At 36.5% G+C, this 12247-nt stretch overlaps 1 protein-coding gene across 2 annotated transcripts in view; it reads left to right on the top strand.

Annotated features, from left to right (window-relative positions):
• TTC17 (tetratricopeptide repeat domain 17) overlaps positions 1–12247 on the top strand; it is a 154656-nt gene that overhangs the window by 48019 nt on the left and 94390 nt on the right. For both annotated transcript variants that reach the window (XM_060104675.1, XM_060104674.1), the window contains exons 6-10: positions 3864–3973; positions 4552–4696; positions 5134–5273; positions 6712–6872; positions 8330–8442. In XM_060104675.1, the coding sequence (XP_059960658.1) occupies positions 3864–3973; positions 4552–4696; positions 5134–5273; positions 6712–6872; positions 8330–8442 (669 nt within the window). The remainder of the gene's footprint in view (positions 1–3863; positions 3974–4551; positions 4697–5133; positions 5274–6711; positions 6873–8329; positions 8443–12247) is intronic.

Genomic DNA, 12247 nt, shown 5'->3' with positions numbered 1-12247 from the left:
TTTCAGGTTTGGTTTTGTAGGTACTTTTCTTCTCTTGTGTTTCCCACTTAGAGAAGTTCCTTTAGCGTTTGTTGTAGAGCTGGTTTGGTGGTGCTGAATTCTCATAGCTTCTGCTTGTCTGTAGATCTTTTGATTTCTCCGTCGAATCTGAATGAGATCCTTGCTGGGGAGAGTAATCTTGGTTGTAGGTTCTTCCCTTTCATCACTTTAAATAAGTCATACCACTCCCTTCTGGCTTGTAGAGTTTCTCCTGAGAAATCACCTGTTAACCTTATGGGAGTTCCTTTGTATGTTATTTGTCATTTTTCCCTTGTGGCTTTCAATAATTTTTCTTTGTCTTTAAATTTTGTCAGTTTGATTACTGTGTGTCCCGGTATGTTTCTCCTTGGGTTTATCCTGTCTTGGCTTTCTGTGCTTCCTGGACTTGGGTGTCTATTTTCTTTCCCATGTTAGGGAAGTTTTCAACTATAATCTCTTCAGATATTTTCTCGGTCCTTTCTCTCTTCTCCTTCTGAGACCCCTATAATGCGAATGTTGTTGCATTTAATGTTGTCCCCATGATCTCTTAGGCTGTCTTCATTTCTTTTCATTCTGTTTTCTTTATTCTGTTCTGCAACAGTGAATTCCACCATTCTGTCTTCCAGGTCACTTATCCATTCTTCTGCCTCAGTTATTTTGCTATTGATTCCTTCTAGTGTATTTTTCATTTCCGTTATTGTATTGTTCATTTCTGTTTGTTTGTTCTTTAATTCTTCTAGGTGTTTCTTTTTTTTTTTTTTTTTTTTTGCGGTACGCGGGCCTCTCACTGTTGTGGCCTCTCCCATTGCGGAGCACAGGCTCCGGACGTGCAGGCCCGGCCACCATGGCTCACGGGCGTAGCCGCTCCACAGCATGTGGGGTCTTCCTGGACCAGGACACAAACCCGTGTCCCCTGCATCGGCAGGCGGACTCTGACCCACTGCGCCACCAGGGAAGCCCTAGGTGTTTCTTCTTTAATTCTTCTAGTCTTCGTTAAATATTTCTCACATCTTCTAGATCTTTGCCTCCATTCTTTTTTAAGGTCCTGGATCATCTTCACTATCATTATTCTGAATTCTTTTTCTGGATAGTTGCCTATCTCCACTTCATTTAGTTGTTTTTCTATGGTTTTATCTTGTTCCTTCATCTGGTACAAAGTCCTCTGTCTTTTCATTCTGTCTATCCTTCTGTGAATGTAGTTTTCCTTCCACAGGCTGCAGAATTGTAGTTCTTCTTGCTTCTGCTGTTTGCCCTGTCTTTAAATTAATCTGGGGACTTCCCTGGTGGTGCAGTGCTTACGAATCCACCTGCCGGGCTTCCCTGGTGATGCAGTGGTTGAGAGTCCGCCTGCCGATGCAGGGGACGCGGGTTTGTGCCCCGGTCCGGGAGGATCCCACATGCCGTGGAGCAGCTGGGCCCGTGAGCCATGGCCGCTGAGCCTGCGTGTCCGGAGCCTGTGCTCTGCAACGGGAGAGGCCACAACAGTGAGAGGCCCGCGTACCGCAAAAAAAAAAAAAAAAAAAAATCCACCTGCCAAGGCAGGGGACACAGGTTTTATTCCTGGTCTGGGGGTAAGAAATCTTATAGATTTTTATTTAAACATTTATTTTTCTTTGAGTATACTATGATGAGTATTCTCCTTATCATGATGCTTTTAGTAGTTCATGTAGAATTTTTATTTTTTATTTATGTATTTTTTAAAATAAATTTATTTATTTATTTATATTTGGGTGCGTTGGGTCTTCGTTGCTGCACGTGGGCTTTCTCTGGTTGGGGTGAGCGGGAGCTACTCTTCAATGCAGTGTCTGGTCTTCTTATTGCAGTGGCTTCTCTTTATTGTGGAACACAGGCTCTAGGCACACAGGCTTCAGTAGTTGTGGCGCACGGGCTTAGTTGCTCTGCGGCATGTGGGATCTTCCCAGACCACGGGTCGAACCCGTGCCCCCTGCATTGGCAGGCGGATCATGTAGAATTTTTAATTGATCTTTTTGTCCCAATTCACGATATAAGGTTTAAAAATAAGAGATTAAAAATCATTTGTTGATTTACAGGAAAACTTTCTCAAAAGGCTACTAAAAAGGAGACTGAAGCCTAAGTCATAAGTCAAGTGTGAAAGAATATAGTATTCCGTAACCAACTACACTTAGTGCTAAAACCTTTCGTTGCAACACTCAAGAATCATATTTTTTCCTTGAAGATAGAATACTTAAGGATGATTAATAAAGAATTATACTAGTTTTAATCTTTTTTTCTTAATATTTATTTATTTGGTTGTGCCAGGTCTTAGTTGCAGCAGGTGGGCTCCTTAGTTGCAGCCCCAGGGCTCCTTAGTTGTGACTCCAGGGCTCCTTAATTGTGGCATACAAAATCTTAGTTGGGGCATGCATGTGGTATCTAGTTCCCTGACCAGGGATTGAACCCAGGCCCCCTGCATTGGGAACTCTGTGTCTTATCCACTGCACCACCAAGGAAGTCCCATACTAGTTTTAGTCTTAAAGGTAAATTTTTAAAATAAAATAATTGGTCCTTGTAAAAAAAAAAAAAGCTATATAAAAATTTAGAAAAAGGGAAATTAAAGATTATAATTTAAAAAGTCAGAGATAATTGCTGTTTTATGATATATTTTTGGAGTTTTATTTTTACATATCTTTATAGTTAAAACTTTATTCTCATAGGATAAATTTTTTAGGGAAATATTGGGATGAAAGGATAATCACATTTTTAAGGGTTTTCAAATACATATTGTCAAATTGTCCCCCAGCGATGCTGTACTAACCTAATATTTCTACACTTAATATCTGAAGTTAGTATACACTGTAGCCAATAGTGAATAGTGGCATTCTTTCTAATCTTTGCCGATTTTTAAAAGGAAAACTTGTAGCTCTTTAATTCTTTTGTTGTTGTTGTTAAGTTTTATATGTTTTCACCTGCTAAGTAGTAATTGTTTCATATTTTTGAATTGTCCATGTTTTTGGCCCTTGTTCTTTTGGTTTTTTGTTTCTCTGTTTAGATTTTTTATGAGGTAGCTACACATTAATGATATTAAGTGTTGGCTGTCATTTGTTTTTCCCATTTTATCTTAAACTTTATGACTTTTTTTCCATGCTGAATTTGATACTTCTTTCTTGGGTTTAAACTTACTTACATTGAGTTTTCGACATGATTCAGTTCAGTCTTATGACCTCTATGTGGTTGAAATTTAGTGTATGTTAGGGGACAAAAAATCCAAGCCACAAAAGGGGAAAACCTATCTGAACTTCTGTTTAATTTGACTAAATAATGCACTTATTACTACATACTAAAGACTTACTTTTTAGCAGTGTAAAGGTCTGAATTAGTTTCTGAACACACATGAGGAAATGACAAAAATTTACCTTTCACAAAAGCATAAGCCTTTCATTTGTTTACATACATACCTTCATTCAGATGTTAAATAAATAGGAAACTTTGCAATATGTTAATTTTAGGAATTTCATGTTAGAACAACTAGCATTTCTAAGTAGGTTAGATCCTGACTTCTAAAGTCCTGAAACAGGGCCCAAGTTGTGACCACTTGGTGGGATTTTTCGGCTTTATTTCCCCTTTGGAAGATAGCCTGGGGTTGGACAGTCTCTCTATTTAGATCACACCTTAATACACCTGATCAACTAATGATCACAATGCTCTCTTGACAGGGATAGTTTATTTGTACTTTGTCCTCTGCTTTTTCGCTACTGTAATAAGTCTTGATTTTCTTCATCAGTTTCAGACCAGACAGAGTGTAAAGGTGCTCATTTTGAACATTCTGAATTGAAGAAACTATCTTGAGTTATATTTGGTTGTCATTTTATTTGTTTAATTTCTAGAACTCTTCCTCGTGGGTACTATATAACATGGCTTCATTTTACTGGAGAATAAAGAATGAGCCATATCAAGTAGTGGAATGTGCCATGCGAGCACTTCACTTCTCATCCAGGTAGGATTCCTCCCCTTCTGGACCTCCTGATTTTCCATGTAACTCAGGACTGTTAAAATACATAAAAAACAAGAAGAAGAAGCATTGTGTTGTACTTACATTCTCCTCCATCCCTGTTGCAATTAGTCCCATCACAAAAATGTTAGATGTCAAAGAGTTCAAAGTGATAATGGCATAACATGCTTCCGATTTCTGTTAAGGAAAAAATATATAATGTAGATGCCCTCTGATTCACTTGAGACTTGAAACTAAGGAAATTGGTTGGAGGAACTATCATAAATTAAATTATTCTCAAAGCAAATATAAGCCCTAAATACATTTTAAAAGCATAAAATCTCTGCCAGACCTTATTTTTGTGGCAAAATTTGTAGTTATCAGATTGAGTAAGCACCATCAATTATGTAAAATTAAACATTAGGATTTTCTTAAATTATTTTCCCCATCTGTAAGTAAACTCAAAGTTATTTTCCTAAGCTCAATAACTTTGAATGTAATTTGCCCTTGTCAGGTAGTTATAGGCAATTGTAGCGCACATGCTTCTTTCCTGACATCTAATTACATCTTCCCTTCTCTTTTAGGCACAATAAGGACATTGCCCTGGTCAACTTGGCGAATGTTCTGCACAGAGCACACTTCTCTGCTGATGCTGCTGTCGTGGTCCATGCAGCTTTGGATGACAGTGACTTCTTCACTAGCTATTACACTTTAGGAAATATATATGCAGTAAATACAACTTTTTTTTACATGAACCAATCCAGTTGCTGTTTTCTTTCTTTCTTTTTTTCCAATAAAAAATACCCTTTTCCCTTCTTTTGGTCCAAACAAGGGGATAGAAATGAAGAAATTAAGGGGAAAAAACTTCATAACAATAATGAATCTCAAGTGTTTTAGCCTGTTCACAAAAAAGAAAGTAATTAAATTGATATGAATATTATATTCCTTTAGCGTACTCTTCTTAAAATAGCAGTACTCCCATTTGAACCATCCTATATAGCATTGCTTCATGTTATGGAGATTTGACTACTGAGCGAAATAATATTCACTGTATGAGTTGTAGTGTGATCTCATAAATCATAAGGGGATTTGGATGGATACAATCAGGCTAACATGTTTCCCCCCTGTGTTTGTGTATGTGTGTGTGTTTGTTTTTGTCTCTTCAGATGCTTGGGGAGTATAACCACTCAGTGCTCTGTTATGACCATGCTTTACAGGCTAAACCTGGGTTTGAGCAAGCTATAAAGAGGAAGCATGCTGTCCTGTGTCAGCAAAAACTCGAGCAGAAATTGGAAGCTCAACATAGGTAACTAGGAGAAAAAATTACTGAATCACCAACACTGTAGAACTTGTGTAGTTCTTGTTAGACTTGTGTAGGGTGATATCAGTATTAATTTGTTCATTAGAATTAAGAAAAACACCTTTTCACTAATGCTAGTTCTGTCCTTTTTCTCCAATCAGGAGGTTCAACACAAGTCAGTGGTTGTATAAAGGATTCCAGGAACTAGAGAATATTTACAGTAAATGCCGTCATCTAAATCTTAACAATATTGACAATCAATTACTTGTATGAAGTCAGATGGAGGATGGGGTGCTGCCAGATGCCCAGTAATTCTATTGATTACATTTTTATTTCCGTAGAATACACTGTCAGTAAAATCACTTGCGATTTGAGCTTTCTGTCCTTTGATTTCTAAGGTTGGGCAATTGTTATGTTGGTTAAGTGATGTTGAGAGAGATTATTTGGCCCACATTTTAATCAGATTTGTGTAAGTTGTACAGTAATGGAATTCTGTTGTACTTGGTCCTTGTAGTATACTTAAAAAATATCCTGTATTTAATTCTATAAATAATAGGGCCAGTAAAGGAACTTGACATAACTCAGAAGTGAATTGTTCATCTCTTATAGAATTAGCCTTAATGTTTTGAGTGTACTTTGATTATTATAGAATTAAGTGGAGATTTGGATTTCATTAAACTTTTGCCTATTTTCCAATCTGTTTAAAAGCCTAATGTAGTAAAAAGGAAAGAATGACAGCTTGTTTATGCCTGGCTTTGTTATACCTGATCAGAACTTGCCCTGGCTGAGTTTCTTCCAATATTATGCTCTTCTTATACAATCTGTGCAGCTATTAAATCTCCATATGTTAACAGTGTAATAGGCAATAAGATTTTTGTGACTAAATATGATCAAGCAGCTGATTTATTGATACCAGGCGGTAGGGAATATTCCTTTATAAGCAGTTTCTGTGGTTTTTTCCCCCAAATCTGTAAACCAAGAAGCTAGAGTGCAAGAGCAAGGCATTGTGGCCTCTTCTCTTAACCTTGTCTTTAGGTAGAATCAAAGGAAAAGGTGAAAAGGAAGATTCTAGAAAGGCTTTGAATGTCCATGGAACTGACAGTCTTTGTGGAGGGAAATAGACTTGTTAAATGTATAAAGCTTTATAGTATTATTTATTGCTATGTATCTTTTCTGGCACCTGAAGAGTCTAACACACCATTTAATGTCATTAATTGTGTTTATGGGAAGAATTTCACATCCATCTTTTTTCCCCAAAATTTTAATAAAACAATAGTATTTATTTAGCCCCATTGTTCTTGAACTTGGGATACAATGATTGTATGTTAAAAGTCAAAATCTAACAATTTTTGCTGAGAACCAGAAAATCTATGTATTTAAGTGGGTTTAAAAATCCATAATTTTAAAGCTCTGTAACTTTTTCCTGTTATTAAAAAATGTTAAGATCCCTCCAGCGAACACTGAATGAGTTGAAAGAATATCAAAAGCAACATGACCACTACCTGAGACAGCAGGAGATCCTAGAAAAACATAAGCTGATTCAGGAAGAGCAAATCTTAAGAAATATCATCCATGAGACACAGATGGCAAAAGAGGCACAATTAGGTAAGTACTGATTCCAAGGAATTAAAGACAGGTTAGGAAATTCACTTCTAGTGTGCTTTACTTTCGTAACCTTCATGTAGCCATAAAGCAGTATAAAATTGTGCTTATGACTTCTCTCAGTCTTAAAATGAAATCGTTACTATGGCCATACCAGCAGGCCTGAGGAGCTGGTTTGACCCTTCTAACTTTTTTTTAGTAAAAAGTAAAAACCAAATTTTAAAGTAAAAACCAAATCTTTTGTATCCTCAGAGTCTTAACAGTTTGTTTGCCCTCTATGGCCTACATTGATGCTTCTCTAACTTTGGTATGCATATCAGTCTCTTGGCGATCTTGTTAAAATGCAGATTCTGATTCAGTAGGTCTGGGTTGGGGCCTGAGATTCTGTTACTCTAACAAGCTCCTATTTGATGCCTGTTGTTGCTAGTCTGAAAACACACTGTAACATGGCCCTACACCAATTTAATGCAAGCTAGACACACCCTAGAATCAAAACATCCACACTTTTCATCCAACAGTGGCAATAAGGCTAAATGTTCTCCTCTTTTTTTTGCCCCATTAAAAACAAATGTTTTATTTTAGAAGTAAGATTTTAGACTAGGCTTTGTCTCAAATAGGAAAGTAATCAGTGGAATACTTTTGAGGGTTCTGAAATCCTCCCCCAAATTATACACATTACTGTGTATATGCACATTTTTTTTTCTGGTAAGACGGTATGTAGCTTCTTATTCAGTCTTTTACAGTCTATGACCCCAAAGTAGAACCACTGGTCTAAAGGAACTTGGGTTGACAGGATATCAGTGATTTGACTGTATCCAGAATGTTTCATTTCTGATGAAACCCTGTGGGAGCAGATATGACAACTTGACACCAAAGAATAAATGAATAGAATCCCTTATATTACATCCTTCTCCCTTGATAAATATATTGGTCTGTACAGCCTCTTGATCTTTGACCCTTAGCTGTGAATGTTTACAGTCCATTTCACAATCCACCTGACAAGTTTCCTTTGCTATTTTGAGTATAAAGAGTATGTTCAGTCCTTGGGATTATTTACTGCTCAATCAGTACTGAAATGCAACCAGAGTGCTTATATATATATATTTATATATTTGAAAAAGAGTTATGAAGTATATGAAGCAAATTCTCTCCAGAGAGATGGGCAAAGTCTTAAAACAATTTAATCAATAGATTTTACAGTCATAGAATGCAATTGCCAGAAGGAACCTCAGTGATTATTTAGTGGAGCCCATTTGTTTTACAGGTGGAGAAACAGGCTTCTTTAGAATGATTTAATTTAATTAACCATTAATGAAATTTCCCCTGGATAAGTATCCCCTCTGTAAGTACTCAGCCAGGCTCTGAAGAGTACAGGGTTGATACTACATGACTTAGACTAAGAAAATCATGTTGGCATTGCTGATCTTTTTCATCAATTTAAATTTCCTTTCTTATTCCAGGAAATCATCAGATATGCCGTCTGGTCAACCAGCAGCATAGTTTACACTGCCAGTGGGACCAACCTGTGCGCTACCATCGTGGTGATATCTTTGAAAATGTGGACTATGTTCAGGTCTTTTTCTTAGTCTCTCCTAGTTCTTATAAACTTTCACATATCTAAGAGTAATATCACTTTTCCCCCCTTAATTCCTTATATAATTGATCTCTAAAATGTGTGACCATCATTTAAGGTTTTGAGTATCTGTTGTGTTTATGAAGTCAGATTTTACAGAGAGTACTCAGTTACTCCATGAATGACATTTTTGTTTCCCAAAGTACTGGCTGTATTCTCTTTTCATATGTTTTTAGTTCTTTTCTTCTTTACCAAGAGAGCTAGAATTGGTCTGTTACTCGAAGACTTTACCGGCCCCCCCCTTTTAATTTACTTTAGTAAGACCTGTAATTTAAAATTTGGGAAAGAGTAGCCATGCTTTTTCCTGAAGTCATCAGTCCAGTTATGTTGCTTCAACCAAAAACATCATCAAAATGATCATCTACAAAAAACGTTTATTAAGCGCATTGCTGTGTGCATGTTTTTCTTTCTTTCTGTTTCTGTATATGTCCACACAGGTAGATACACATATACAAACAGTCATACACATACATAAAATCCTAGCCTATCTAGTTGGGAAGAAATAATACACAAATATAAGGATACCAGATAGCATGTAACTGATGCTGATATAGACCATAAACACAATCAGAGTCCAACTTTCATCCAAAAGGATACTGGAAATAAAATAACATTTATCCTATCCTATAGAAAACCCATCATGTTCCTTAATCATAGATACAGAAGTTTCTAGCAATAAGCAGTTAAAATAAGAGATCAGGACAGCTTCTATAGGAAGACAAACCATGGAAAATTAGAACTCTTTAATTTGGAAGAACCCAGACTACATTGGAAAGAGTAAGAAATAAAAATTAAGAGGCCATTTAGGAGGAGAAGTAGTAATAGAGACCATAAGCTTCCTATGATTTTTGTGAGCCAGCTCCTAGCAATATCCCATGTTTGGTTTTCAAGAGTAGTAAAGAAAGAACAGACTTACACCCTCTGGGACTCTAGCTCGCTGTCTTAAATCCAAGCATTTTAAGGGGAAAAAGGGAATATTTAGAAATGAAATATACCGAAACCCAGTGTAACTTTTAGATACCATAATGGTCTCAAGACAGACCATTTGGAAGACTGCCGTGTGCGAGTGTAGCTTCCAACATTATATATCCATAAACTTCATCACCGCTATATAGTAAAAGAATCTGTTCCTGTTCATAAAGGCATAGAGCTACAAATTCATCATATTCATTCCTTTTTCTCATCTCTTTCCTACTCCATCCCATCTTAGTCCCATTCTCTTATCTAACAAGGTTTCAGAAATACACAGGAACTATGGTATCTTGTGAGAATATCAAATATTGTTGTACCTTGGTTTGGAGGTAGGCTATACATATATATTTTTTAACATCTTTGTTGGAGTATAATTGCTTTACAATGTTGTGTTAGTTTCTGCTGTATAACAAAGTGAATCAGCTATATGTATACATATGTCCCCATATCTCCTCCCTCTTACATCTCCCTCCCACCCTGCCTATCCCCCCGCTCTAGGAGGTCACAAAGCACTGAGCTGATCTCCTTGTTCAATGTAGCTGCTTCCCACTAGCTAGCTATTTTACATTTGGTAGTGTATATATGTCTGTGCTACTCTTTCACTTTTTTCCAGCTTACCCTTCCCTGCACCCCGTGTCCTCAAGTCCATTCTCTATGTTTGCGTCTTTATTCCTGTCCTGCCCCTAGGTTCATCAGAACCTTTTTTTTTTTTTGATTCCATATATATGTGTTAGCATACGGTATTTGTTTTTCTCTTTCTGACTTACTTCACTCTGTATGACAGACTCTAAATCCATCTACCTCACTACAAATAACTGTTTCATTTCTTCTTATGGCTGAGTAATATTCCATTGAATATATGAGCCACATCTTCTTTATCCATTCATCTGTCGATAGACACTTAGGTTGCTTCCATGTCCTGGCTATTGTAAATAGTGCTACAGTGAACATTGTGGTACATGACCCTTTTTGAACTATGGATTTCTCAGGGTATATGCCCAGTAGTGGGATTGCTGGGTCATATGGTAGTTTTATTTTTAGTTTTCTAAGGAACCTCCATACTGTTCTCCATAATGGCTGTATCAATTTACATTCCCACCAACAGTGCAAGAGGGTTCCCTTTTCTCCACACCCTCTCCAGCATTTATTGTTTCTAGATTTTTGATGATGGCCATTCTGACTGGTGTGAGGTGATACCTCATTGAGGTTTTGATTTGCATTGCTCTAATGATTAGTGATGTGGAGCATCCTTTCACGTGTTTGTTGGCAACCTGTATGTCTTCTTTGGAGAAATGTCTATTTAGGTCTTCTGCCCATTTTTGGATTGGGCTGTTTGTTTTTTTGATATTGAGCTGCATGTGCTGCTTATATATTTTGGAGATTAATCCTATGTCAGTTGCTTCATTTGCAAATATTTTCTCCCATTCTGGGGGTTGCCTTTTCATTTTGTTTATGGTTTCCTTTGCGGTGCAAAACCTTTTTAAGTTACATTAGGTCCATTTGTTTATTTTTGTTTTTATTTCCATTTCTCTAGGAGGTGGGTCAAAAAAGATCTTGCTGTGATTTATGTCACAGAGTGTTCCACCTATGTTTTCCTCTAAGAGTTTTATAGTGTCTGTTCTTATATTTAGGTCTTTAATCCATTTTGAGTTTATTTTTGTGTATGTGTTAGGAAGTGTTCTAATTTCATTCTTTTACATGTAGCTGTCCGTTTTTTCCAGCACCGTTTACTGAAGAGGCTGTCTTTTCTCCATTGTATATTCTTGCCTCCTTTATCAAAGATAAGGTGACAATATGTGTGCGGTTTATCTCTGGGCTTCCTATCCTGTTCCATGACCTATAGTTCTGCTTTTGGGCCAGCACCATATTGTCTTTATTACTGTAGCTTTGTAGTATAGTCTGTAGTCAGGGAACCTGATTCCTCCAGCTCTGTTTTTCTTTCTCAAGATTGCTTTGGCTATTCCAGGTCTTTTGTGTTTCCATACAAATTGTAAAATTTTCTGTTCTAATTCTGTGAAAAATGCCATTGGTAGTTTGATAGCTATTGCATTGAATCTGTAGATTGCTTTGGGTAGTATAGTCATTTTCACAGTGTTGAGTCTTCCAATCAAGAACATGGTATATCTCTTCATCTGTTTGTATCATCTTTAATTTCTTTCATCAGTGTCTTATAGTTTTCTGCATACAGGTCTTTTGTCTCCTTAGGTAGATTTATTCCTAGGTATTTTATTCTTTTTTGTTGTAATGGTAAATGAGAGTGTTTCCTTAATTTTTCAGATTTTTCATCATTAGTGTATAGGAATGCAAGAGATTTCTGTGCATTAATTTTGTATCCTGCTACTTTACCAAATTCATTGATTAGCTCTAGTAGTTTTCTGGTAGCATCTTTAGGATTCTCTATGTATATAGTATCATGTCATCTGCAAACAGTGACAGTTTTACTTCTTTTCCAATTTGTATTCCTTTTATTTCTTTTTCTTCTTGGATTGCTATGGCTAAAACTTCCAAAACTATGTTGAATAATAGTTCAACAATAGTGAGAGTGGGCAACCTTGTCTTGTTCCTGATCTTAGAGGAAATCATTTTAGTTTTTCACCATTGAAGGCTATACATATTAGAAATTGACTGTCCAGTGGTTTTTACTGCCTAAATGATAGCTATATTAAACTTTTAAGAACGCTTAAGCACACTAATTTTATAGAATAGTGATCATTTTTAGTCTAGTTAGGGGAGAGGAATAATGAATCAAACATCTAAATCAGCTAATCATTAT

The sequence above is a fragment of the Mesoplodon densirostris genome, chromosome 7 (assembly GCF_025265405.1).
Source record: "Mesoplodon densirostris isolate mMesDen1 chromosome 7, mMesDen1 primary haplotype, whole genome shotgun sequence".
Lineage (NCBI taxonomy): Eukaryota > Metazoa > Chordata > Mammalia > Artiodactyla > Ziphiidae > Mesoplodon > Mesoplodon densirostris.
This window is presented reverse-complemented; position numbering and strand designations above follow the sequence as displayed.